General features: G+C 47.1%; 1 protein-coding gene across 2 annotated transcripts in view; it reads left to right on the forward strand.

Annotated features, from left to right (window-relative positions):
• LOC111141152 (glycine receptor alpha 1) overlaps positions 1-27,213 on the forward strand; it is an 82,031-nt gene that overhangs the window by 17,430 nt on the left and 37,388 nt on the right. For both annotated transcript variants that reach the window (XM_022493512.1, XM_022493513.1), the window contains exons 2-3: positions 14,717-14,844; positions 21,367-21,434. In XM_022493512.1, coding sequence (XP_022349220.1) covers positions 14,717-14,844; positions 21,367-21,434 — 196 coding nt within the window. The remainder of the gene's footprint in view (positions 1-14,716; positions 14,845-21,366; positions 21,435-27,213) is intronic.

Below are 27,213 nucleotides of genomic sequence, written 5' to 3' on the forward strand. Positions count from 1 at the left end.
ATCTGCGCCTCGGGTCTCTTCATCTGTGCAACAGGAACACACATATATTCCTCATCTAGTGTCTGGGAGAGGAAAAAATAAATAATATTTGCACTGGGCTGAACTCAGTGCCTGGCAAACAGTAAATATTCAAGAACATTATTCCCTCTTCCCCAGATTCCCTCTTCCCCACGACAACCCGACAGAGATTTGTAAAAAATGATCTCCCTGCCTAAATCTTCGCTGAGCCAAACACCCACAGAGTCTTTAATTATTCCTTACAGGTCAATTTCAAGTTTGTTTACCAGCTCAGTTGCTCCTTTCTGGACCTGCTCCAACCTGTTAATGTTCCTCTTAAAATGCAGGGCTTACACCAGAACATAATAAATTAGCCAAGATTTGAAGCACAGCCCACATCCCTTATTTCCTGCCATACCTGCCTCTCTTAGCCTTTCTATTTTTCTGAAGTTCTTCAGAATTATTAGGTGTAAGCTAGACTGGCATAGAACTTGAATGAAGAATGTTTGAATCTCACAAAGACTTTAATTTTTATTTGTAATAATCGCGAATAGGCTGAGTGGTTTCTATGTGTTGGGTACCACATCAGTATCTGGGATGAATTTTGTCCTCAACCCCAGCAATCCCAGGAGCACATTTTTGCTCCATGGCCTCCTTTTTCTGATAAAGAAATAGATTTGAAGAGGCTAAGTGAATTGCCCAAGATCAACAGCTCTGTGACAGATTTGAGCCTGCTACACCATCCCCCATCTCAAACCAAGTATTTACTATATCTAAGTACTTTCAGGGATAAAAAATTGGATATGATGCAGGCAGAAGACATAGGGAGGGGAAATTTAATATATAAAAAGCAATGTCTGGCATCTGCAACATTGGACTTCTGAACTACATTGTCACAAAGGTCTCTCTTTCTCCCCTGTAGCACACGCCGATGTCTGTGGGTTCTTGGGCAATCTGAGTTAATGGAGAAAAAGGAAAAAGATAAATGTGGTCATCTCTCTTAACTTTCACTGTCCCACCATTTCCTTCAACCCTTGCCCCAAGCAGACTCCACATTATAAAGAATTTTCAATGAGGAGCCTGCTGGTCCTGGCGTTGAAGGAGGCGGGAGCTCCTTTGCGCTGGTTTAGTTGTTAGAAATAGTCATACTCTTTGACTCAGCAATTTTGCTTCTAGGACATGAACAGAGGTTTGTGACCAAGGGAGGTTTTCACAGCATCATTTATAATAGCTAAAAATTGAAAATAATACAAATGCCTATCAGGAGAGGGATAGCTAAGTGAATGCTAATACAGCCACACATTGGCCTGGGCAGTCATTTATAATCGTGTTTCTAAAGGTTTAATAACAAGAGAAAAATGCTCATTCAGAATCTTCAGTTTAAAAAAAAAGGAAGGAAACAAAACCAATTTATACAGAGGCAAAAAGAAAACCCAGAAGAAATTTACTAATATGGTAACAGTTATCTAGATGGTATCTAGATGATGGGATTTCCAGGAGGGTTTTATTTTTTTTCTTTGAATTTTTCTTCTTTTATTTTTTTTTGTTGTTGTATTTTTCCAATGTGCATTTATTGTTTTAATCGTCAGAAGAAAATGTTATTTTTTTTAAAAGGGCTATAAGAGTCTGGTCTGAGGGCAACCAGCCAGCTTGTGAGGAACAGTTTTTGCCACTGGACAGTTTCCATCTGTGCAGCAGCAGTGACTACTGTGTTACCATCAGATCATCTTAATCCTATTGACTGAAATGCCAGAGTAATGCTATTCATTGACTACCTACCCGATAAATTACCAGGAGCACAGGAGAAGGATCCCCCAGAGAGCTCCTGGAGGTGTGGCAGCGGGTGGTCCTTGAGCATCCAAGCGCAAAGCCCAAAGAAAGCTCTAGAAGCCCATCTATTTATCCCTCATCAAAGAGCCTAGATCCACCAATTCTCTCTGAATCAATACAAAATGTATTGGGCATTCATGATGTGCCAAGAACCAAACCAAGCACTACAAAAGACTGACTTACTCATTACAACAACCCCATGAGCAGCAACTTCTATCACCCCCATCTACAGATGCAGAAACAGAGAGAGGATAAGTGGTGTGTCCAAGGCCACACAGGTAGGAAATGGCAGAGCCTGAGTCTGATGGCAGAGTCTGTAGAGCACGCCCGGGTTCCAGGCCAGAAGGGTGTTCTTACTTGGGTAGCACCTTATACTTTCTTCAACATGGTTTCAAATAGTCGTTCATAAGTTAGCACAGAAGATATCTACACCCTATGGATGAGGAAACGGATGCTTAATTATGGTAAAGGGCTAGCTCAAGGTCACACAAGAAAGGAACAGGCGGGAATCAAACAGGGATTTCTGACTCCACATCAGCAGCTTGCCCTGTCCCCCAGGCTATTTCTCTTTGCCTCTGACACCTGCAGCAAGAAGCAGAAGGCAAAGGAATTTGGCCTCCTGGGTAGTCCCCCTGTGAGTTATGAAGAGGTGACCCTGCTGGAGGATCCCACAGGGTAGAAAGGAGAGAAACCCCGGAAGGAAAAGAAAGACACAGCCCTGACCCTGCATTCCTTCTGCCATTAGCCCTCCTTCATCCTCAAACCAGGAAGGGGCACCTGGTCGTTCCCTCATCGTCCATCCGTCTTCCTTTTGTCTCATTGGGTCCCACAGGTTTCCCTGACATGTCTTCCCCTGAATTCTCCTCAGGCAGTGCTTCTCACAGAGGCTTACACTAAACCACAGAGGAACGGAAAGTCACCACGATGCACAGTCCAGTTGAGTGAGCTGTTGTAACACCTGTGAACAGCTGCTCCAAAACCTGGGCCCAAATTCCACCTCAGTTACAGCCACATACCAATTCTGCCATCAGAGCACCTTGATGAGGTCATGTAAGCTCTCCAAGCCTTCGTTTCCTTACCTGTAAAATGGAGGAGAAAGTGGTCCTATCTCATAGAGTCACTGGATGGCTTAGAAAGCACCGATGTGAAAGTTCTCGGCTCAGTACGTAGCACCTAGAAAGTGTTCAAGCACAGACGGCAACTGCTATCATTGTCAGCTAACCTCTGAGTCTGTTTCCTTCTCTCTAAGATGGCGGTGATCCAGCCTACTGATTTTGTAATATCAGAATATATGGTCATTAACTCATAGCAGGTGTTCAATAAATGCCTCTTTTTTTTAATGCACAAGATGACCAGGTTAATAATTCTATGACTTCTCTCCCTTTGGTCTTCCCCAAGACTTTGGAACCCGCTGAGTGAGTCAAAGAAGTTCCACCCCAGTGAGCAGAGCTGCAGCTCTCTGTCTTAGAGGATTCAAGGGAAGGAACAAGGGCTATTTAGAGAAGGATTACAGCTCTGGAGCTTCTGGAAAACTCTATATTTACATACAAATACCCACCTCAGCTAAACCCAACCCTCTCGACTCACAGTTAAGTGTCCTCTTTCCGAAGCCCCAGCTCTCAGTTGATTAAAGGCAGCTTCACATTTGAATCCAAGTTGCTCTTTCTACAATTTAAGGTCATCCTTCCTCCAAGCCCAGCGAGGATGGTTTATTTTCTCAACATCCTCCTTTGAAATCAGTCTCCTGGATGCCTGAGGGCCACACACATCCAGGCTCCCCTCATGAAAACCTGTTTTCTCTGGGATAAATATCCCTTTTTGTTGATGCATTTCCTATGGCTCCATTGCAACGTGGCTTACTTTCCACTACAGGCCCGAGCTGGTATAGACTCGGGAGGAAAAGTGATACGTTTTTTCTAATAGGCCCAGGTATTCAAACACTCACATGTCTTCATATAGGCCTTCCTACTTGTTTGGCTGTAGGAAGTTTGGGAGTTTGCGCAAAGTGAGGGCTAAGGCATATTCACTACTGACACAGTTAAGGGAGAAGTGCGCCAGGTCAGGTCTACCTGGAAAAGTTATTTAACCTCTGTGAACCTCAGTTTCCTCATCAGTAAAATGGAAATTATGACTCCCCAACCCATAGGATTATATTAAGGACTAAATATTGAAACCTAGTATTTTATAACTATTCAACATGGGCCTGCAGTTATAACTATATTATTCATATTTTGCTCGATCACCTGGTACAATCTCTGACTTCTAGTAGGTACTGCTTAGATAGTTTGGGATAAATAAGTAAACAAATGAACTGATAAATTAATCCTAACTCAAAGGAGATGAGGAAGACCTCAAAGTGCCAAGAGAATGAAAAAGGCTGACCGCCCTCTGAGGGGAAAGAGCGTGTTTCCACAGCATCTGTAAAAACACGGGGTCTTCAGCCAGTCAAACAACACCGGCAGTTGGTAAAGGCAGGTTGTATTTTAAAGATGAGTCAACTGAGATGGAAGAACTAAATGGAAGTCAAGCTAATGCCAGGGAAATTCCGAGAAACAACTTAATGAACAGCCAAGAAGGGTTCGCCCATCCCCTTCCTGTCTTTTGGGAAGGGCCAAATTGTCAGGATGACCCAGACCACATCTGAGATCCTGGTCACATTATGGCTCTGCCAGTGGAGGCCCTGAGCAGCTCTCTCAGCCTTCCGGTGGGGCCTCCAGGCCATCACCTGCACACGGAGATGCTGTCATGGGCGTGGGGCAAGGAGCAAATGTAGCGACCAATTTGGAAGTGCCATATACACGGAAAGTGTTATCTGTCCGAGAGTGATCAACATATTGTTCTCAACCCATACTTCCTGATTCCCAGAGTTCCAGGAATTCCCACCAGTAGGTCCAAGAGTCATGCCGGCAGTTTATCATGAACCACAGTGGCTCCTCAGAGGGACTTTGCAATCACTGTCCCTTGGAAGAGTCACCAGAGTGTAGCAGTTAATAGCGTGGGCTTCACAGGCCAGCCAACTGAGGGCAGAGCCCCATATAAGCCATACAACCTTGGCTACATCCCTGACAATGCAAGCGTCAGCTTCCTTGTCTATAAAACAGAGGTAATGATGTCATCTCCATGCGATTGTTAAGAAGATTAAATCCAGGGACACCTGTAAAGAACTCCGCCCATAGTAGGTGCTAAGTGATTGGAGGCTATCCCTACCACAACTAATACCATGACTTTATCTGTTTTTATCCTATTATTATTTCTCCTCAAGAGTGACACTCCCAGGTCTTGGCAACCTCAAATGACCAATCCCTACTGATTAGTGCAATTTTTCCTCCCAAAACTTTTTGTCCAGAAGCCTCAAGCTCCATTCTCTGCAAAGATATACTTTTCCAGTGAGATTTATCTGATTAAAAAGAAAGATGGGGCGCCTGGGTGGCTCAGTGGTTAAAGCCTCTGCCTTCGGCTCAGGTCATGATCTCAGGGTCCTGGGATCAAGTCCCGCATCGGGCTCTCTGCTCAGCAGGGAGCCTGCCTCCTCCTCCTCTCTCTCTCTGCCTGCCTCTCTGCCTACTTGTGATCTGTCTGTCAAATAAAAAAAAATAAAATCTTTAAAAAAAAAAAAGAAAAAGAAAGAAAGCTGCATTGAAGGTAATGAGAGCCATTTGCTCTCTTGTCCAGCTCGTGGGATGCATGCTGATTACGTAGGGCCTGCTAAGAGCTTTGACTCTGGCGGAGCAAACCCCATAGGCCTGTTCTTCAGCACTCAAGTCTCTGAAGGGTCCCCTGGATTCCCCACACTGTAACTCATTGCGGAATGACATGCAGTCAAAGGCTTGGGAAAATTTCCCCAAGTGAGACATATAGGGACAGTCAGTGAGATGGTTGTTATAGAATTGACAAAGTGAGAGGGCTGTTGTGGAATTGTAATTAGGGACCTCAGTGGGGAGAAATGTGTAGGCCACCAGCCTAGGTCAACCTGTGGGAGGGTTGTGGATGCTGCTGAAAGAAAAGGATGGCTTCTCCTATTTTCCTGCCTTGGATTTTCCCAGAAGACATCAAGTATTTTCCCCAGGGACTGCCTAAAGGTATCAGGGCCAGAATTTGGGACTTTTTGACTCCAGTCAAATCACATCACCGAGGCCTAGTACCGGCACAGCTAAATTCTGCTTTCCCTGGAACGTCAGGTGCTTATCACCTGCTTAACAAGTAACCATTGAGCCCTGACCATGGGCCAGGCTCTGTGCCTCATGGAACCGTACTTACTAAGAGCCTGGAAGGAAGCGCACAAACACGATTCTTGCCTACGTAACCCCTTGAGTGAGTGCCCCAGACCCCAGAGAAAAGGAAGGCTACAGAGTGGAAATCTGAGCTTGAACCATGAAACACCAAGGGCTGCTGTGATTCCAGCCTCGGAACCGACACGTGGAGTGAGGAGGAGAGAGGCCGGAGGAAGGAAAACCTTGACGTCAGTTAGGCAAATACAGTGTGGTGTGCCACGGCTAGGTTGCCACGCGAGTCTTAAGCCTTAATTCTCTTACTTGTAAAATGGGACAGACATCTTACTGCTCAGGCTGTTGGCAGGAAACATAATGCTGTTTCTTGCCACTAAACAAGAAAAAACAAAACACAGCTTTCTGGAAATGAAATGAGAGGCTGCAGGAGGTCTAGACTCCCTCTCCTATAGGAGATTGCCTACAGAATTTGATGACTGATAGGAAATTTTATCCTCGATGGACTGGGTTGGCAGCTCTGTGATGCCACAGCAAGGCCAGGACTAGGATGAGGCAAGTGAGGTGCCCAGGACACCACATTTAAAGAGGGGCTCGGGACGCCTGGGTGGCTCAGTTGGTTAAGCGGCTGCCTTTGGCTCAGGTCATGATCCCAGCATCCTGGGATCGAGTCCCGCATTGGGCTCCTTGCTCAGCAGAGAGCCTGCTTCTTCCTCTGCCTCTGCCTGCCACTCTGCCTCCCTGTGCTCCCTCGCTCTCTCTCCCTCTCTCTCTCTCTCTCTCTCTGACAAATAAATAAAATCTTTAAAAAATAAAATAAAATAAAGAGGGGCTCACTCTCGGGCGCCCGCAAGGGCCTACCCAACCCTAAGAGTGAGTGCCTCCTTCAGTTTCCCAAGGAGCCTCCTCCCCACCCTCTCCTGCCAGCCTGCTTTGTGGAGATACAGAACATAAAGCAGAAGAGTTTATTAGATAGAAGGTTATCCAGAGGAACAGACCAGAAGCAATGATAAGGCATATGAAAGATCCCTAGAGATTCCCACTTCCCTAGGGACAGAGGAAGAACCAGATGGAGTCTCAAGGTTCCTTCCAGCTCCAAGGATCCAAGATTTTATCTTCCTACACAAGAGAATCATAATCAAATACATGTGCTTTCTGACACAGATAAGGTTTTCTTACAGGGAGCAGATATAGCTGGGGGAGGTGAGCCAGGAAGGGGGAAGTAGGTGTTGTTCCATAAGTCCCTGGGGAGAACTGGGCTCCAAACATGCCAACTGGGACATTCTCTGCCCCCAGGGATGCTTAGCAGATCACGAAGCGAGAGTAATAATTTGTCAGGCCCTCCCTGGCCAGCCTAAGCCCCTACTGCAATCAAATAAAATTGGAATTGCACAGCTGGCCATGAAAAGCCAGATGTTGACCTCAGGAGGCAACCCAGGCCAAGCTAAGGGCGACCAGGAGGGCCTGCACTGCACAGCAACCGCCAGGTTTCCAAATGCCAGGGCCGGGGCCCAGAAAACTGGTCAAGTTCAGAAGACCAGAGAGTATCAGCCGCACCTCTTCCCAGGAGCCTAGGACATGAGCCCTCCCCAGCACCTCTCCCCCTTCCTTTCCCCAGGACAGCCCACAGGCAGAAGAAAGAAAGTTTTCCCCCTAAAATGCACAACATAGACAACAGCCAGTGTTGTTTCTCTCTGAAAGTGCAGAGGCTAAAATTAAAACTCAGAAAAATTCTCTGATTCATGTCTGCACCTTCCCCTAAACACTGCCTTCCTTCTCTGAACCACCTTAGCCATCCAATGATACCTCCTGAGCTGGGTGGTGACCTCTGACGGTCGTTTATGTCCCTGATCTGTTCTATCTGCTCCACTATCAACAACAAGAGGGCAAAGGTCCTTCATCAACAAATGATTATTGATTGCTACCACACACCAAGCCCCGAAGGAGACAGACACAAACCCTGCCCACACAGAGGGCGTTTTCTGTCGGCAATGACATGTTCATCTGCATCTCCCCCATAGAGCCTTACACGTTTAGTGGGTGCTTAATAAGTCAGAAGGATCAGAGCAGAGGATTTCACAGCGAGAGGGCCTGCAAAATGGAGACAAGCTGGAACTCCACAGTCTAGTCCCTGGACAGACTGATGAGCCGTCCTGGTACCTTCCCTGCTGGGTCAAGTCCCAGAACCTCTCTCCGAGCAACCACCCCCCGCTGAATGGAAGTGGGCACTCAACACAGAACAGGCCATTGTGCCTGACCTAATGCCAACTGGCCAATTCATAGATGAGGAAGCTGAGGCCCATCTAGGAGACAGAATTAGCCCGAGACCACCCAGGAAGTTAGAGCTAGAGCTGCAACTACACTCTTGTTCCCCAGCTCCCACCTTAGTGTGTTTTCTTCTGTTCCATAGTGACCTTCAAAACTGTGTCGTAAGTAAATGCCCATGCAAGCAGCTAGCAGACTTTAAGACAACCTCCGACGAGTTGACCAGGTGCTTTCTGCCCAGAATAAATACTCTCTCATTGGATCACCTCCGTGCCAAGACAGAGAGGGGAGATATTCTGGCCCAAGTCAGAGGACAAGTTGCCTAGAAGCCAAGTTGGACACACCTCACTGGGAGATGTTTTGGGAGGGCCCATTCCTCAAGCCTGGCCAGACCACGATTCAGTATAACCTGAAACAGCTGAGCACTCAGAATGGATTCGTTTTACTGTAAAGGGATTAGCGAGGGGTAATCTTACCTTAACTTTTAGACCCACTGTAAGGACAGAGACCCAGGGGACGAGTCCCTGCTACTCCCAACCTCACAGACTCAATGTTTCATCTTCACCACTTATCATTGTTCTCTCTCTCTCTCCCTCTGCCACCTTTTCCTTCCCTCACACACACTAAACGTCTTTCAGTTCTCCGAGTCCTCTCTCCCCTCTAGACTGAACATGCACTGTCCCTTCTACTCAAAGTGCTCCTCCTACTCCCCTATTTCTTCCAGGCCAACCCCACACCCCACCTTCAAGCTCTGCTATAAAAAATCGCTTTCCCCGCAAAACCTCTTAGAAAGCCCCCACCGTCCCACTAAGTGCAGTCGGGCGCCCGACCCTTGTGCTCACTGAACCCTTCGATTATAGGATTGGCCACACCTGAGGCATCTTCTAGTTCACATTCTCCTCTCCCTGCTCCACCGCCCTCCCCTTCTCAGCCCGCACCTGCAGCTTCTCCTCCAGCCCTGCCTGCCTCTCCCTAGGTTACCCTCTGCCTGTTAGTCTCTCTCCTGCCCCTCACCTTATCCTCCCTGTTTCCCACCCTGGACCTCCTGACTTATCTACCGTGTTGAGCCATGGAGATGGCACCTGTCAGGGGGACTCCCTCTGCTAACCCAGAATGGTTCTTTGTGGTGTGGGGCCATGCAGGGTATAATTGAAAACCGTTTCTCACCCGTATGGTGCCAACCTCAGCTCATTTGAAATTCAGATTGACAGCTCCATATCGATTCCCTATTTCCAATTGATGTTGCAACAGGAGAATGAGAATCTGAGCATTGATCTGGCCTTTCTTCCAACGAATCCCTGAAACATGAGCTGTTCCACTGGAGAGAAATCTCGAGACTGGATTGGGAAAAACCACGTCACAGACATGCTCATGTTCCCTCAAAAGATTCCAGACAAATTTAGATGCCAAGAACAAATGTGTGTAAAGGGGGTTGGGGGGAGAGGGAATATTACGGACTTATAAAATGATAGTTTAGGGCCAGAAGGACTCTTAGAGACTATTCTAACCCCCTTATTTTGTAGCTTGGGAAACTGAAAGCCACAAAGGGGAGTGACTCTCTGAAGATCACACATCCCCCACTTCACAGTGTCCCCCTGCTTCCACCCCCCCACACCCCGCTTGGAAACCCACTCCTGGATCTTTCCACCGTCTCTTTCATTAGGAGTCAAAACTGAGGTCCTTTAAGTACCAAAGTCTCCCTGTGTGACAAATCTCCAGACACTAAGGTGACTCTGTCCAGTCATTGCAGCTTTTGCCATAAAGCCTTCCCAGCGAGGGACCGACAGCACACGTGGTCCCAGAAGACCTCACTGTCTTTCTGAAATTACTATTAATCAAATCTGTCTCAACCGAGTCTGATTCACTCCATTACATTGCAGTAATCCCTGAAACAATTTGCATCATTTCCAAATACTTTCATAGGGTCAGCAAATCCTCACAATCAAAGGTCTCATTTCTCAGGTTCATCCCCAGCTTCTCCGTTCAGTAGCTCACGGTCTATAAGCAAATGTTCAAGTTCACCAGAGGTAGTGGTTCTAAATGTGCACCAAGGGCTCCTTGATACATTTGTGCTCTGCACAAAAGCACAGAGCACAGATTTACTATAGAGGGCCCTTGAACTAATTCCCTGTGAACTGTGCTTTCTAAATATAGACGGAAATGTACAATGATTATCAAGTGGAGGGGCATGGCTATTTTGACATTCAAATAAAGACTCTGCATGTATAAAAGAATTGGAGAGATTTTGGTCTTGGGCAATAAGAGATGGGGTAGTTCACACGGATTATCAGTGAATTATGATTGAGCTCTTTCCTTTTCAGCTCTCATTAAAGTCTCAGACAGGTGTTAATGTGTCTCCAACATTTTCGCAATCCTTGCTGGTCTTCCCCTGGGACTCTGAGCAGGCCTTGCTGTTGTGAATGTTGGTAATCAATAGTCGGCAACTAGAATTTTAGGCTTCTCTTTTTGTTTTGTTTTCACCGCTTTCCCTCTTGGGGGTTATGTCTATTCCGGGAAACAATGGTGCTTTTTCATTTTTAAGTTGTGAAATACCAAGTCCGCTGTTTAAAAAGAGTAAGTTTGAAAGAAGTGAGGTGATTTAAGGAAACATTGTAACTGATGAGGACAGGTGGTGCGGAAACACAGAGTCAAAAATGTGAACGCGATCCCCAGAAAACCCACAGGTACGGGATACCAGCTGGGACTAGCAAATCTCAGAATTTCAAAGAATTCTTCCATGAATCCCTTGAGGACACAGATCATGGGGCGACCGACAACCCTTTCTTCTCCACGTTTCAGGGTGGGGAGTGCAGCTGTGGGATCAGAACTGTCGAGTCAGACTCCTGCTCTGATGCTCCCAGATGTCACAGAAAACCATAAGCTTCCACCACAAATAGTAACCATAGCAGCAAAGTTGTGGATACTCTTCACAGTTTACAAGGCTTTCCCATATGTTGTAGCTTTTGGATGAAGCAGCGCTTTAAAATTTGAGTTCTAAACCCTTCTGTCGTGAAAGTGCTGTGTGACCTGAGGCCAGTTACTTAACCTCTCAGAGTCTCCATGGCCTCGATTCAGCTACCTGTGCCAGAGCTTATAGGGAGTCAGTGGCCAGGTAACTGAACCGCAAATGCTGCAGACTTGAGAGCTGGGTGACCAGAGGAATCCTCGGCTTGGGGGAGGATTCTGGTATTAAATGGCACATTTTGCTAATAGCAAATGGTAGGGGGCAATTTGGGGCGAATTCATTCTCTCCCAGTATGGCATAATAGGATTCAGGCTTATGAAAGAGGCCTAAGGGCCAAGAAATGGCTGGTGCTCTCCTAGCTGCTGGGAGGGAGGTCCATGTTCCCAAATCTTATTATCTGAGAGGAGGGGCTGGAGAGAGAACAGGAGCTTATGAAAGCTTCATAACCACCACTCCTAGAAAGGCTCTAGAAGTGAATTATAGCAGCAGAATTGTCGTAAATCACCAGTTGGATGCCTGTGGTCCCTTTGGCTCACACCAGAGCCACAGAGCAGCCATGAGTCTGGTGTTGAAGGGGGAAAAGGCTGGGACTGTGGTAGTAACTTAGGCCCACAGCAGGCATCTGGAGAGATCTCCCAGTCACGCAGGGCCAGTGGTGCCGCAGAAAGCAGCAGTGAGACCAGAAGATGCCCCCAGACGCGCTCTGAAGTGCTTCAAACACACACGCAGACATGCACACACACATGCACACACGTACACATGTACACACCACAGAGCAAGGCAAGAGCAAGACAATATGCCGAGTGCCCGCTATGTCCCAAGAACTGTCCTTGGTTGTTTTTCAGCTGTGCTACCTCAGTTACCACTCATGTAAAACCAATGTGACCTATGGGACAACTCAAGTTCAGAGAGGTTGAGTAACTTCCCCAAGGTCACACAGCTTATAAGTAAGTGAGACAGGATAAATTCCAGTCATCTGTTCTCACTGTTTTTGTGCTATCTTACATTACATTTCACGGTACATTTCAGAAGCACATACAGGTAATGCGCATACCACATCCACACATCCGCACAAGCCTTCCACACACTCACACCCTATACCCAACACGTACATCTACCCCACATGTACACACACAGATGCCACACGTAACAACACACTTTCACATGAACAGAGGTATTCACATGTTTGCACATACGTATCTGTGTCACACAATCCATCGCATCTCCACAAACACCCCATCACATCCCAGTCCTCACACACATCCGTACCCATCCACTCACTTGTACATATTACACCTAGAAACCTGTCCACATCACACCCTCTCACAAACATCCAGACTCTCTCTCTCTCACACACACACACACACATACACACACACACACACACACACACAAACAGTAAAATGCATTGTCCCTCATCTTGACAATCATAACGAGCTCCTGAGTATGTGGATAAGGGATCTTCAGGTTAGGTAACATGAGTGTTTAATAATCCTGAAGTGCCTTCTGGACCTGCACAGGAATACCAGATCACTTTCGGTATTCTTCATTACTGGAAATAATAGTCTAATTACTTTAAAAATTGTTAATCCATACATGAATATTTATGAATACCCTACTAACCAGAATATTTGATTAATTCAAGTAGCATCGTATTCATTCATTCATTCACTGTGCAGTCACTGAGTATCAATGATGCCTGAGACACCGTAGTAGACACAGCAGGGGATTGAAAGAACAAGTAAACAATAAATAAAAACACCATAATTCCTGGTCTTCAAACACAAACACAACTATATTACCGGGTAGCATGGTCCAGTGCCTGGTGAGCGAGGGATGTGACAGGAAAGGGGGATGAGGAGACAAGATGGCTCTGGAGCTTGTAGACCTAGACAGTGGCCAAACTCTGGCGCTGTCTGGGGAAGTGGGATCTGCAGGAGCAAGTTCAGAGAGGAAGCTGGGGCATCCCGTTCGTGAGATGAATTTGAGGCACGGGCACGTTTTCAAATGAATAAAGGGGGCTTCTGCGGCAGCCAGGAGGAGACAGACTTGAGAGTCATCCCTTAGAGGTGATCACTTAAACCATTACAACTGTGAGATCAGAAACAAGCAAAGGTGAAAAACAAGAGTGGTTGAGTGCGGATCTTTGGGGAACACAATATCCTACTTGGCTAGGTGACAGAAGCTCCCATCTTATGCAACACACACACAGACACGTGCGTGCACACACTCATCCCCCTACACATGGCCGTCCCGCAGCGTACCAGCCCCTACAGCGCCGCACACTACAGCTGCACCTGCTCCCAGCTATCTCCTGCTATCATTTCAGGACTAGGAAAGCTCTCTGGCCCAAAGCAATGCAAACGACTGTTCTCGAACCTTTTAGCTTCCAATCTTGACCCTTCTTGGGGATCTGCGCATCTCTGAGAGCATGGCAGGGGGACAGCCACTGTTCATAGACATCAGTAATTCACACTACGGCATGAGTGAGGACCTGAAACCGCTTTGTCACTGGGGGCTGGTGACAGAGACGGTGTGGAGCACCCCCTCAGTCCACTCTCAGATCCCCCGGTCTGGACGCACAGAGGCAGGCTGGTTTACTCGGGGACGTCCCTCCGCGTCTTCCGCTAACTGTGCTTCAACGTTCCCAACTGAGCGTTTTCAAAAGCGTATGTTTTGTGAGACTGTGGTCCCCTAAGTATAGGCCTCCAAGCTTGTTAAAGCTTCTGAGAAGGGGCGCCTGGGTGGCTCAGTGGGTTAAAGCCTCTGCCTTCAGCTCGGGTCGCGATCCCAGGGTCCTGGGATCAAGCCCCACATCGGGCTCTCTGCTCAGCAGGGAGCCTGCCTCCCCCTCTCTCTCTGTCTGCCTCTCTACCTACTTGTGATCTCTGGCTGTCAAATAAATAAATAAAATCTTTAAAAAAAAAAAAAAACCTTCTGAGAAGACTCGAGGTAAAGATGCCTGATTAAATTTCTGTTCCTGAATGTATTTGACTCGGGCAAACTTTTTTTTTTTTTTAATTAGTGGCTGATTCTGAAGAGCAGCTTCGGGGAAAGGCTAGACTATGAGATCTCTGAGAGTCTCTGGATGAGTTTTCCCCCAGACCCGTGAGAGTGCAGGGCCTCCTGGGAAGCTAACCCTTCAACCTCCTCCCCAGGGAGGCCCAGCAGCCGAGTGTGATTGCACAAAATCCCAGAGACGAAGCCTGAGGAGGCAGAGGCTTCTTGGCAGCCTCAGACCCACAGCCGCCTGCCAGGGTCCTGTGTTGGCCGACAGCTGGCCAAGTAAACAGCTGAACCTGGTCTTTCCTCATTAAGGACACACACTGCTATTTCTCAGGCTGAGAACACTCTTGGTGGTTCTTGGGTGCGGGGGAGGCTGGTCTGTGAGCTCAGGGTCATCATTAACCCTCTGCTTTCCTTTCTCCTTTCTTAGCCTTGCTGCGTCCAAGGAGGCTGAAGCTGCCCGCTCCGCGCCCAAGCCTATGTCACCCTCGGATTTCCTGGATAAGCTAATGGGGAGAACCTCTGGATATGATGCCAGGATCAGGCCCAACTTTAAAGGTAGAGAAAACTTGCCTTCCAGATCCTCCGGGATCTGCTTTCCTAGATTACAGAAGCAGGCAGTGTGGTATTGTATGCAGATGGTAAACTCCTGCGATGAATCCCGTGACTCTTCCCTCCCACAGATGCAGACATTGCTAGTCAGTTCTGTCTCTTCCCCACCAAGTCCAAACAAATTTTCAGAGAATTGCCCTCAGCAGTACCTCTGGTTGCCACGAGTCAGTAGGTGAATTAAAACCTACTGGCGGGGGGCTCCTGGGTGGCTCAGTGGGTTAGGGCCTCTGCCTTCGACTCAGGTCATGATCTCAGGGTCCTGGGATTGAGCCCTGCGTCGGCCTCTCTGCTCAGCAGGGAGCCTGCTTCCCTCCCCCTCTCTCTCTCTGCCTGCTTGTGATCTCTGTCAAGTAAATAGGTAAAATCTTTAAAAAAAAACAAAAAAAAAACACAAAAAAAAACCTACTGGCGGGGGGCGCCTGGGTGGCTCAGTGGGTTAGGCCTCTGCCTTCCGCTCAGGTCATGATTTCAGGGTCCTGGGATCGAGCCCCCACATCGGGCTCTCTGCTCAGCAGGGAGCCTGCTTCCTCTCTCTCTCTGCCTGCCTCTCTGCCTACTTATGATCTCTGTCAAAAAAAAAAAAAAAAGTCTTAAAACCTACTGACTCCCTCTGGCATAATGGACAGATAGACAAACATGGAATGTGGGGAAACAGGTCCACATTTTGCTTCAGGCTCAAACGTACGCTCTGAACTTTGATAAGTCACTTCCCTGTTCTGGGCTTCAGTTCCTCATCTCTGCGGGGATTGAGTGGGCTGTACCTGTGGGCTTTAAACTATGCTTCATGGAGCTCTCAGCCTTCCACTATGTGCCCGAAAAGGGAGTCGAGGGAATAAGGAGCAAACTCACCCTCGCTTCTCCACCAAGCCGTCCTACTTTTATTTGTTTTAGAGAAGAAACTTCCAACAAAAATTCATCTGCTGGAAGTTCCCAGGGATTAATATATAATTTTGAAACGTTCTATTCTCAGAGTCACGATTTCAAATGGCTACACAGATTAGGCAGGTCACTTTACTGAGTGGGGTGAGCCAAAAGTAAGGCCAAAGGGGGTTGTAGGGACTGTGGAGAAATAGAGGTGCGGACCCCCTGAAAGGGGACAGCCTCTCCTTAGCCCCAGACCACAGTTACCCTGCAGGAATCATGGCCCCACATTTCCAGATCATCCGGTATTCTAAGAAGAGCCAGAAATCAAGATTTATGCAAAATTTCCTGATGCCAAAAACATATAAATTTAAACAAAACACGTTTGTGAGCCAGATACGCCCTGTGGGTGACCAATTTACAAATCCTCACCGGAGTGATCTGAAAAGCTTCTTCCAGCTCAGAGTCCTACAAGATCCCGATGTCTGTTACTAGAGGAGATGGGTCCCCTTTGTCCATGGATGCCCCAGAAGTTGCAGTGATCTCAAGCAGAACAGAGTTCTGCAGGTGTGGTCTTGGGATGCTCCTGGGACCCTGCATACTCTGACCTTCCCCCCAGGACCCCTGCAGAAATCTGATTTCAAGGACTAGCCTAGCCTCCCAAGACTACGAGGACTGCTAGCCTCCAAATCAATTCTTGCTTCCAGATGCCCTTCCTCACTGTTCCTTTTGGCTCAAGTCCAAGACCAAATAAGGGATGTGACAGCTGGTAACAGCTTCCTAATATTTGCTTACCTTGCTCCCCCGTTCCCTAAGTACCCTTCTCAGAGTGCTCTGCAAATGAAGAGTGGTCTGTGAGATGCAATGGGGTTGATTCTTGGGGGCCCACCTCCCACTCCTATTTACCTCCAGGCTCCCCTAGTCCCTTCTCCTGAGGCCCTATCTTCCAGCATCCTTAGCATTACCCTGGTTCCCTCAAGGACAGGTAAGGACCAAGGTTGCTGCCATAGTGTCTGGACCCCAGCCCTTCACCAGGGTCACAATCTCAGACACCCAGAAGGATCAGGTAGGACACCTGAGTGATGCAGGATGGGGATAAGGGAAAACCAGAAAACATAGGCTCAGCCAAGGGCAGCCACCTGTCAGGTCCTAAGGTAGCTGCCAGGTAGGAATGCAGGCCCCGCGGCAGCACGCCTTCCGAGATAAGACTTGAGTCTGGGGTTTTCTGTGAAATCTTCCAAGTTGGCAGCTAAATGATATCTTTTAGAAACACCATTGGCCAAATCGAACACATTCAAGACCTGACGGCCAGGTTACCTCCGGCACTGCTGGCAATTTTCCGAAATTCCGGCCCACCTCGCCCCCTGGTGGGCTCTCTCGGAACTCCATCTGAGTGCCGCAGTCCAGCTCTCCTGAGAAAGGAGAGTGGAACTCGATTGTGTGCGTACGCATCCAGGGCTCATGTATTCGTCATCCTTTATGCACAGCACTGCACTTGGCACATAGATGGCCCTCAATAAACCTTTCAACATGGAATGAATGAACGAATGAACCAAAATCTATGCTAAGGCTTAGAACAGTTAAGTGACTTTCCCAAGGGATTCCATCAAGACTAGGGATTTTCACTCAGTTAACTACATTCACTTCTTTGTCTAATGCTACTGATTTGTTGATTTATTTAATCGTTCATTTATTTACTTACTGACTTGCTTAGCAGTGGACAGTTTTAAGATATAAACTTGCACCCAGACTATAAAATTATTGAATCAGGGCCCTTCTCCTCCCCAGTCTGAGAGACTTACTTTGAACATCTGGGCCCCAAATCTACAGGACTAGATAATGTCTTAGACTTTTCCCAAACCCAGCATCTCTACCCACTTTGGTGCCCTCCAAGTCAGGCTCTGAGCAAGGTACATCTTTCTGGAACACCCTCTACAGCCCCTACCCGACCTCACTGCCCGGGAAATGGGAAGCAAGGTTTCTCTGTTCTCCCTCATGGTAAGAGCTGAAATGTTGGCATGAGGGTTCTCCTGCCCCTGAGTCCTCTGGTCCCTTCACACTTCCACTCAAAGCACAAATAGGATTTCCAAAAGCCCCATACAAACCATAGAGCTCCCAAAAAGGCCGTGTAGATAAGGCCCTGTGACCCTAACACAGAGGAAGAGGCCTACGTTGTCTGAAAACTCCACGGAGTGATTAATCACTCAGCAGTTCCCTTCAAGCCCCAGAAAACTTGCCTGCTCTTGACTCTCCTGCAGACGGAGTGGTAGGAACAGCAGCCTCAGTCTGCAGAGCACAGTGGCAATACAAATCAGAACACGGAAGGAACGTGCGCAAAAACTGGAGTTCAGTCCTCGCACAGCTGAACGGACAGTGCAACCCAAAGGCCATCCCTTGACATACCTGGGCCTCTGTTTCTGCATCTATAAAACAATCCAGTAGGACGTAGGCCCTTCTAGCACTGATAGTCTGTATCTTTCTTAAGACTTTGTGTAGGATAATGGCTCCCAGGATCAGGGACCCAGCCTAATACCAACACATACACAAAAGCAAAATTAAACTTTAATATTTAATGAAATATATACATTATCCTGCTGCCAAAGGCAGCCAGATTGTAATTTTCTTGAGGATAATTTAATTTCAGATTTATATCAATGAACCGCACCTCCCCATGGGGTCCCTTTCTCTGGCGTCCTCTCACACACATAAATCAGGATCTAATTTATATGGGAGTCACAGCAGCAGACACTTGCAGGGCCTGGGTGGGAACTCTGAGTGCGTCATTTCGAGGCACGGGCAGTAACTCTTTGGGGCATCTTAATGGTATGAGACCAAATGAAAAGAAAAGCCTGGGTCTGAGTCTAAATGAGGTGGGGGGGGATTTTTTTTAATGGGTCTTTGTTTAGGTGGAAGTGACGAGGAGGCAGATTTCCACTCAGCATAAGGGAAATTTTTTAGCAGAACAGAAATAACCAGCTATGGAAAGAGCTGCGGACTAGGAAATGAGTTCCCCGCTGTCGGAGGTGCTCAAGCACTCAGGCTTGAGCAGGCTGCTCGTGCCACTCTAGCAGTGGTCCCTAAACTTGGCTGTGCATGAGAATCACCCCTGTCGCTTGTTAAATAATACATTCTGGGCTAAGCTCCCATGATTCAGGTTCACTGGGTCTGGGATCGGGCTAAGGAATCTGCAGTTTAAATGGTTACCCAGGGTTGCCTGGGTGGCTCAGTGGGTTAGGCCTCTGCCTTTGGCTCAGGTCATGATCTCAGGGTCCTGGGATCGAGCCCCTCTCTGCTCGGCAGGGAGCCTGTTTCCCCGCCTCTCTCTCTCTGCCTGCGTCTCTGTCTACTTGTGATCTCTGTCAAATAAATAAATAAAATCTTTAAAATAAGTAGATAGATAGATAGATAGATAGTTCCCCAGTGATTCTACAGCAGTTTGGGAAGAAATTGATGAGGTGACCCTTAAGAAATCCTTCAGTCCCCAAATCCTGTAACCTTGTAGTTCACATGGATGGCTTCCATAAGGGAATTGCAAACCAAAGGAGCTCAGAGTGTCTACCTAGATCCAGAGCTAGTCTCCCAGACTGATGGGGAAGTTGTGACCTAGAAATGGGAAGGGGCATGCCTGAATCGGACTGCCCATGAATATCGGAGCTGTGTCGAAAACCCATGGAGCCTGGCACTCCCTTGGAGGGAAAGCCTGGATTCCCACCACAAGACCCTTCCTACACACCAAGATTTCTAAAAAGAAGGAAACTTTGACTGAGTTTGGGTAAAATGTTTGGGCTGCTCTTTAAAGAGGGGCAGAGAGGAGTGGATCACAGAGAACACAAAGACATCTGCTTCCTTCTCTCCACAATCAGAAAACTTGGGTGTGAGTCCTAACTCCACCACCTGCTGGCTAAATAAGCCTAAGTTAAGTTATTAAAACTCTCAGCTCCGCAGCAGAGATAGTGATTTCGTCTTGGCCCCCTCAGGACCTCATGAGGATCAACAAGAAAGCAGGCCTGAAAAATTTCACAGATTGCATATCGCAATCTCCTTGTGAAGGATTATGAGCTATTATCCAAGTCTTACCCACCTTCAAGGTCAGCTCAAGGTTTATTACCTTCAGAAGATCTTTCCTTATGCCTTGCTCTCCAGAACCTCTCTTAGACCTAGGCTCCTACTGTTCATAACAATCTTACCCATAGTCTCACACCCCTCTCTGGTTACTTTTTTTTTTTTTTTAAGATTTTATTTATTTATTTGACTGAGAAAGATCACACGTAGGCAGAGAGGCAGGCAGAGAGAGGAGGAAGCAGACTCCCTGCTGAGCAGAGAGCCCAACATGGGGCTTGATCCCAGGACCCTGAGATCATGACCTGAGCCGAAGGCAGAGACTTTAACCCACTGAGCCACCCAGGCGTCCCTGGTTACTTTTTTTTTAAAGATTTTATTTATTTATTTGACAGACAGAGATCACAAGTAGGCAGGCAGAGAGGGAGAGAGGGGGAAGCAGGCTCCCTGCTGAGCAGAGAGCCAGATGCTGGGCTCGATCCCAGGACCTGAGATCATGACCTGAGCCAAAGGGAGAGGCTTAATGCACTGAGCCACCCAGGCACCCCAGCCCTCTCTGGTTATTTTATATTGGACCCTTTGTTAGCTCATGGGGAAGCCCAGTGCTTAAAATCCCGCATTCTGCCACTCTGTGACCTTGAGCATGTCCCTTCCTCTCTCCGAATCTCTTTCTTCCAAGTACAGCCAGTCATTAGCTTTGGAATTAGAGAAATCTGAACTCTAACTCTGGCTCAACCTCTTACTAGCTGTGTGGTCATGAGCAAATAATCTCTCGGAGCCTTTGTTTGCTCATTGACAAAATGGAGGTAATAACTGTATCTTCTTCTGGAGTTGTGGAGGGGATATGAGATAGTATCGGTAACACTCTCAGGACAGCAGCAAACCCTGTAATGCTCAGTAGTAGGTAACTGCTACAATTAATAGTATAAAATGAAGAGATTGGGTTTCAACTGGACAGAGGTCCCCTAACAATGAGATCCCAAAGAGCAAATATGCCTCCATGTCTTTCCTACCTTTTGCAGTAGAATTCAAATAGCTTGCCTGGAAAGTATTTAATAAAGACTTACAGACTTCCCTTGAGGTTCCCTCTGGATTCCTCAGCTGGTAATCCCCATCCATGCCCTTTCAGGCAATCTTTCTTGGTTCATAAGTTCAAGGCAAGGAACTTGCTGTTCCTTGCGATTCCCAAGATGGCCTCCAAATGCTGGAGCCGTAAATACATTTCAGCCACAAATTAGAAGGCAGCCGATGGGGTTTGGGGAAGGGATTTCAGCCATATGGCAGGACGATGAATCATCCTATGTTGATGAAAGTACATCCTAGCTCAGCCTCTGGTGTTCTGTACCTGGTGCTCACTTGGGGACCAGGGAATCTGGCACAGTCATGTGGCTGGAAGTCCCCTGCTGCTCAGGGGTGGGGTGGAGGGCAAGCAAGGGTCTCCTCCACCAAGAGGGAGCCATCCTTGAAGTCAGTGTTCCAAGAAGGATCCTGTCCTGTGGGTTTCTTCCTGACCGTGGAGCTAAGCAGGAAATCTCTCTTGATTGGCAGGTCCCCCAGTGAACGTGAGCTGCAACATTTTCATCAACAGCTTCGGTTCCATTGCAGAGACAACTATGGTGAGTGAGTCAAAATATAGGCTGCTATTTCCTGCTGGGGACATCTCACTCCCAGAAGTATGTCCCCTCTGCACTGGGCTCCCCTGAGCAGATAGGGAATCTGGTATTTTTTTCAGATCTCCAGTGCGTACTGTGCGACTTGGGTATTGTTACTGTCTTATTCAGTGTTCTGGGTGAAGACATCCATCTGCAAACGGCCAAAGAGCCAGCAGGGCTAGTGCACGCCAAACACGCAGGACCACAGACATAAAATTAAGGCAACAGGCTGAAGTTTTATATGAAAAGAAAATGTTGGGATGCTGGGTGGCTCAGTCGGTTAAATGTCTGCCTTCGGCTCAGGTCATGATCTCAGGGTCCTGGGATGGAGTCTCACATCAGCCTCCCTGCTCAGCGGGGAGTCTGCTTCTCCCTCTGCCTGCTGCTCCCTTTGCTTATGCTCTCTCTCTCTCTCTCTCTCTCTGACAAATAAATTAATAAAATCTTTTTTTAAAAATGGAAAAAAGAAAATGTAAAAAGCTACTTGTAAGTTTATAATTCAACTATGCAAGAGCAGAAGACTGCTTCTAGAAGCCTCAGTGGGTCTATTGGGTTGATTCGAGTCCTCTCTATGCTTTTGTGTGTATTTCAACATTCTCATTGTAAAAAGTTTAAAATAAATCACTATACTGGAAAAAAAGACCAGAAGGGAAAAATACGAAAACATTAATAGCAATTCTCCCTGGACTGCAGACTTACAGATAATTTTTAATTTTCTTCTTTCATTCTTTCCCTATTTTTTGAGTTTCTGCAAGGAGCAAATATTGCATTTGTGATTATAAATACGTTACTACTTTAAAATTTTTTCCCAATCCTTGAAAACAAAGGAACAACAAAAAATCAATTGTACTGGTTTTGAAAGGAGTGATCGCACTTGTGAGAAACTAATTAGAGCTGCCTAAAGTCATCGCTTTATGAGCCAAGTGAGAGCGGGCAGCCAATCACCAAGTCCTTGTTGCTGTCACCAAGACAGATGTTACTGCCAGGAAGTCCATTTCTGGGCATCCACCCACTTCTGGACATCCCACTACCCCTAGTCAAGTTCAGGCTTCCATAGGACTTGCTCACATTACTGCAAAAGAGTCTTAAATCTCATCCGGCCCCACTCCGAGCCCTCTTTCTCACACATTGGTCTTCCTGAAATACGGATCCAACCACACCATTGTCCTGTTCAGTGCCTCCCTGGTGTCTCCCCGTCACTTTCATTAAGCCCCAATTCCTTTGCAAATCTTAGAAGACCCTCGGTGATTCTGCCCTGCCTCACTTTTTCTCTCTCTCACATCCTCTTCTGGATAATGGAAAGGCCTAGAGTTCTCCAGACAGGCATGTCTCTGTGCTGATGCCATGGAGGACTCTGCCTAGAGCACCACACCAGCCCTCCTTCCCCTACTGACTCCTTCCTATTCTCCTCTAAGTCTATGCTGGAATTACCTGCAGAAGCAGCTGGCATACTTTCACACCTGTGTACATGTGTGAGCTCACCTGCATTCTTGACCCAAGGCTAATGAGTTCTTTCCACCCATTCTCGTGACACATTTTCAGTGTCCGCAGTAGCACTTACCGCTCGGTAAGTAACATGGAACACAGTTAAAGGTCTGCTTTTTCATCCCTGCTCTCGCTACCATGTAACTTAGTGCTGGGGTGCAATCTTGTCTCATTTCCTGTGGCAACCTCAGCAGCACATTTAATAACATGTGCTCGGTGACTTTTTAAGATAAATAAACCAAACATCAAGTAGGGTCTGTTGATTCACACAATTATTTGGTCCTAAATGTTTATGGAGATTAGATCTAATCTTTCAATCCCAGACTGGCAAAAATCACTGAGCTCTCTAGGTCATGGGGCAAATGGTCCAAAATCTGTCCTTTTGCAAAGATAGGGTCTTTGTCTTGATAGGGTCAAGTCGACCCTGACTGCATCCAAAGGACAACTGATCAAACTCCCTAAAATTTAATAGGCCTATTATCTCCAAACGGAGATGATCCCACCTATTGACTAGGAACAAACATGGCTGCCTTTCATTGGTATCCAGGTCAAAAAGCCAAGTTTTCCTACACTTCAAATGGATGTCTTGAGAGTTCCTAATGCTTTTCTTCTTATCGCTCCCAAATCAGAAGCACATTATTCATATGCTCTGTGTGGTGAGTGTTGACACTTCCATTCTTCTTCTGGAATGGTAAGTAGTCATCAGATCAAGTCAGGGATCTCCCAGCTCTGTAAAGAACTTTGTTCTTGGAGGACGGGTATACACACGTGCTCTCCAACTTGTTTCCCAACAATGGCTGCACAGAGATCGATTTCCTAGACACAGTTTCCTCCTAAAAGAACAGCAGTTTTGCCCTTATCTTGTGTGGGGTTACAAGCCTGGCTCTGGCATCACACAGACCCGACCTCACTCACTGCGTATGAGGAGCTGACTTGCTTCATGTCTTTAAGCCTCGTAAAATCCCAGTGGTGACTAACATACTGACTTCATCAAGGTATCATGGGTAGAAATTATGTGCAAGAAAGTTTTTATCACAGTAAATGCTTTTTGTCAGTGCTCTTAATGTTTCCCATGATAACGTTGATAATGATGACAACGGAGCCCCCAAAGCTATCACTGATCAGCGTAGGACCTTGACCCACCATTTCCCCTCCCCCATGTCTCCTGTCTACCTTTCCAGACTTCAGTCCTGGTGCCTTTTGCTCTCTCTAGAGACAGCATAGCAGTTAAGACACAATCTTCCATGGCCAGACAAAACTTGAGGTTCAGCCCCATGACCCTGGACAGGGTAGCCTGAGTCAGCCTCCTCATCTGTAGAGTGGGGTACCAGTAGCCTCCCCCTTATGACCTGTTGTAAGGATTAGGAAACAAAGCATAGAGAATGCCATGCACAGTGCTTGACGCAAAGTACAAGCATAGTGAATATCAGCCATAATTATTAAATAGCACTTGCAATTTTCAACACATTCTACACCCACTCTCTCATCTGATGCCTGCACTAACTCCTTGGTCTTCGACGCAGTAGACATGGTCGACACTCTGTCGCCCAGTGTGCAGCTGAGGAAGCACATATGGACACACCAGCCGGGGCTAAAGACCCAGTTCTCCTGACCCATAGAAGGTGTTCCCTGTGCACCACACTGAGTCACATCAAAGTGCAAAGACTCAGGAAATCAAGGAACCACAGAGCTGCACAGCAGGCTTAAGCAACCACCTAAGCATCACAAATGTGGAAATCCAACCTCACCTCCTGCCAGGCTCAGCACACCTCAGGGGAAAATCATGCACACTAAAACTGGAGCTGGCCCACAAGGGAAGCCCGGGGGAACATGGCCCCCTGCGGGGGAGAAACCAAATCCACAGACAAAGAATGAGGACTTGGCAATGACCTGCCTCCTTGGGAGTGGTCCACTGGTGACATAGTTTTCTCCTTCTTAATAATGTTAATCCAGAATAGGAGTTAACCATGTTCAGCTCGTACATTCCACGATAACTATCATTTTCCTCCCCACTGAGTCCTTAGTTATCTATATGCATTTCATTTACTTTGCAGATAATTTCCAAAGAACATAACCTAGTATCTCAGAACTAGAAAAAAAAACCTTAAGAAATTGTCGAAGGCAGTCCTTCATTTTACAGAGAAGGAATCTGACCACCGGAGTGGGGACATCGCTTGAACAAGGTCACAAACCATGGTACAAGTGTGACAGAAATCCAGGTCAAATGCTGTTTGTACGGCCAAGGCTTCCCTTCCCCCACTCACCTTCTTTCTCACCTAGATCCCACCGACCAAACCGTTTGGACCATTTTCCCATTCGAGCCTCTTTCCTTGTCACTCCGAATATGCTTGGAGAGCAAGACAGGAGCCACAACCACACTTTAAATGCTACTGCGGGCCAGGCAGTGAGCAGAGCACTCCTGCCTATGTCATCTCATTCAGAGCTCATGACAACCTCCATGAAGCATGACATATTATCTCCATTTTACAGATAAGCAAGCAGAGGCTCAGAAAGGTTAAGTTACTTGCATAAAGTCACACAGCTGATCAGTGGCAGAGGTAGGATTTGAACTCGGATCTGATCTCCCCCCAAAGCCCATCTTCTCCTGAGCCAAATATAAATATATCATTCCTGGATGTTTGGAATTCCCCAGGCCTTGCTTGTTTCCTTTCATCATAAGGAAATCAGGGATGAAGGAGAACTTCACTGAATAGACTCCCAGCCCAGGACCTGGTCTTGCCAACCACACAAAAAGCTGGTGGTGCCTCCTGGGCCCATGGCAATATGGACAGAGTCCCAGTGGCAGAAACTTTCCAGGCTGTGTTTGTTCTCCCAGAGCAGCAGGAGTGCAGAGCAGCTCTATAAACAGCTGGAGTCCCCAGGCCCAACTGTCTGCTTCCCAGGGCCTGGCTTTATTCACCAGAGCTAACAGACCTGAGAGCAGAGAGAGGCAGCCAGAAAAGCCACGGGGATCTCTACCCATTCCTGACGAGGGGCACGCTGAAGCTGCCAGACCTTCATCTGACCTTTCCAGGGACTTTCATTGAGGCGAGGCAGAAAATGAGTGCAGGGTTGGAACAGGAATGGAAAAGAGAGAAGAAGGAAGGGGGGCCTGAACTAGAGCAGCTCCCTTGGCAGGCTATAAGAGAAAGATCTGGAGCTGGAACCCAGGGGGATCCATCCAGCTTGTCAGGACATATGGAAGTGTGCCTTAAGTGCTTAGACTGCAGAATCTATGTGTCTGTGTAGTACTTACACAGGTGTAAACTGTGGGACTATGCACTCGTGCGAATGTGAATGGACCTAGGCATGGGCATAGTGCGTGCTGGCTTAAAGATACTGAAATAGGTAACCTCAACGAGACATGTGTATGACCAAGTACAGTATGAACATAGGTATGTCTGCTCCTGTGGTTGTAAGTGTACAAGTAATAAGTGTGGGTTGCATGTTTCTGTATGCACACATAATTGCAAGAATACATAAAAGTACTTAAAAGTGAATGTACAGGAAGTTCTTATGTTCAGTTCTGTAATTATATACAGGGGCTTGTGAGTAGATGAGCACGTATTTCGGTATATGTCAGCATTTGGGTGAGCACACTTGTATGTGTGTGTATGCACATGCATGTGAATGTATGGACACACAATTACATGTGAATAAGTGAGAGTTTTTAAGTGTGTATCAGTATGTGGGTACGAATATGTATGTGCATGTATGCAGGTGCACATGGGAGTGTGCACGTGTGGGGACACACCGAAAGTTGGAATTTATGTGTAAACAAATGCGAGAGAGACAGAGTGTATGCGTGTGTGTGTGCGTGCGTGTGTGTGTATATTGACATCCTTTGGGCATGAATCCCAGTGTGTCCATTATTAGGACACGTGCTCTGGCCTCTCTTGCCAAGTCTTGGGCTGACGTGGCATAGAGACAGACACGCTATGTCCAGGACCCCCAGTGATTGGTGGCAGCCTATACAGCTATAGTCCACAAGTTCGGCCTCATTTCTAGGTATTAGGAACAATGAACAAAGTCCTGGCCCAGGAATTAAGAGACCAGGAGCTTAGTTCTAACTCTGCCACCACTTCATGCTACTGAGACTTGGTCCCCGCTAGGTATCTGGCTCCAAGAATGCTGTGTAGAACACACAAGTAATTGGTATGAAAGCCTTTCATGAATGCTACAGAAAGGTAAAGGGTTGTTTAACTACTGAACCAACCAGCCAAGGACTCCAATACACAAGCCTAAGGAGTTGCCTTCT

This window comes from Enhydra lutris, unplaced genomic scaffold (assembly GCF_002288905.1).
Source record: "Enhydra lutris kenyoni isolate GAN:26980312 unplaced genomic scaffold, ASM228890v2 scaffoldscaffold5, whole genome shotgun sequence".
NCBI lineage: Eukaryota > Metazoa > Chordata > Mammalia > Carnivora > Mustelidae > Enhydra > Enhydra lutris.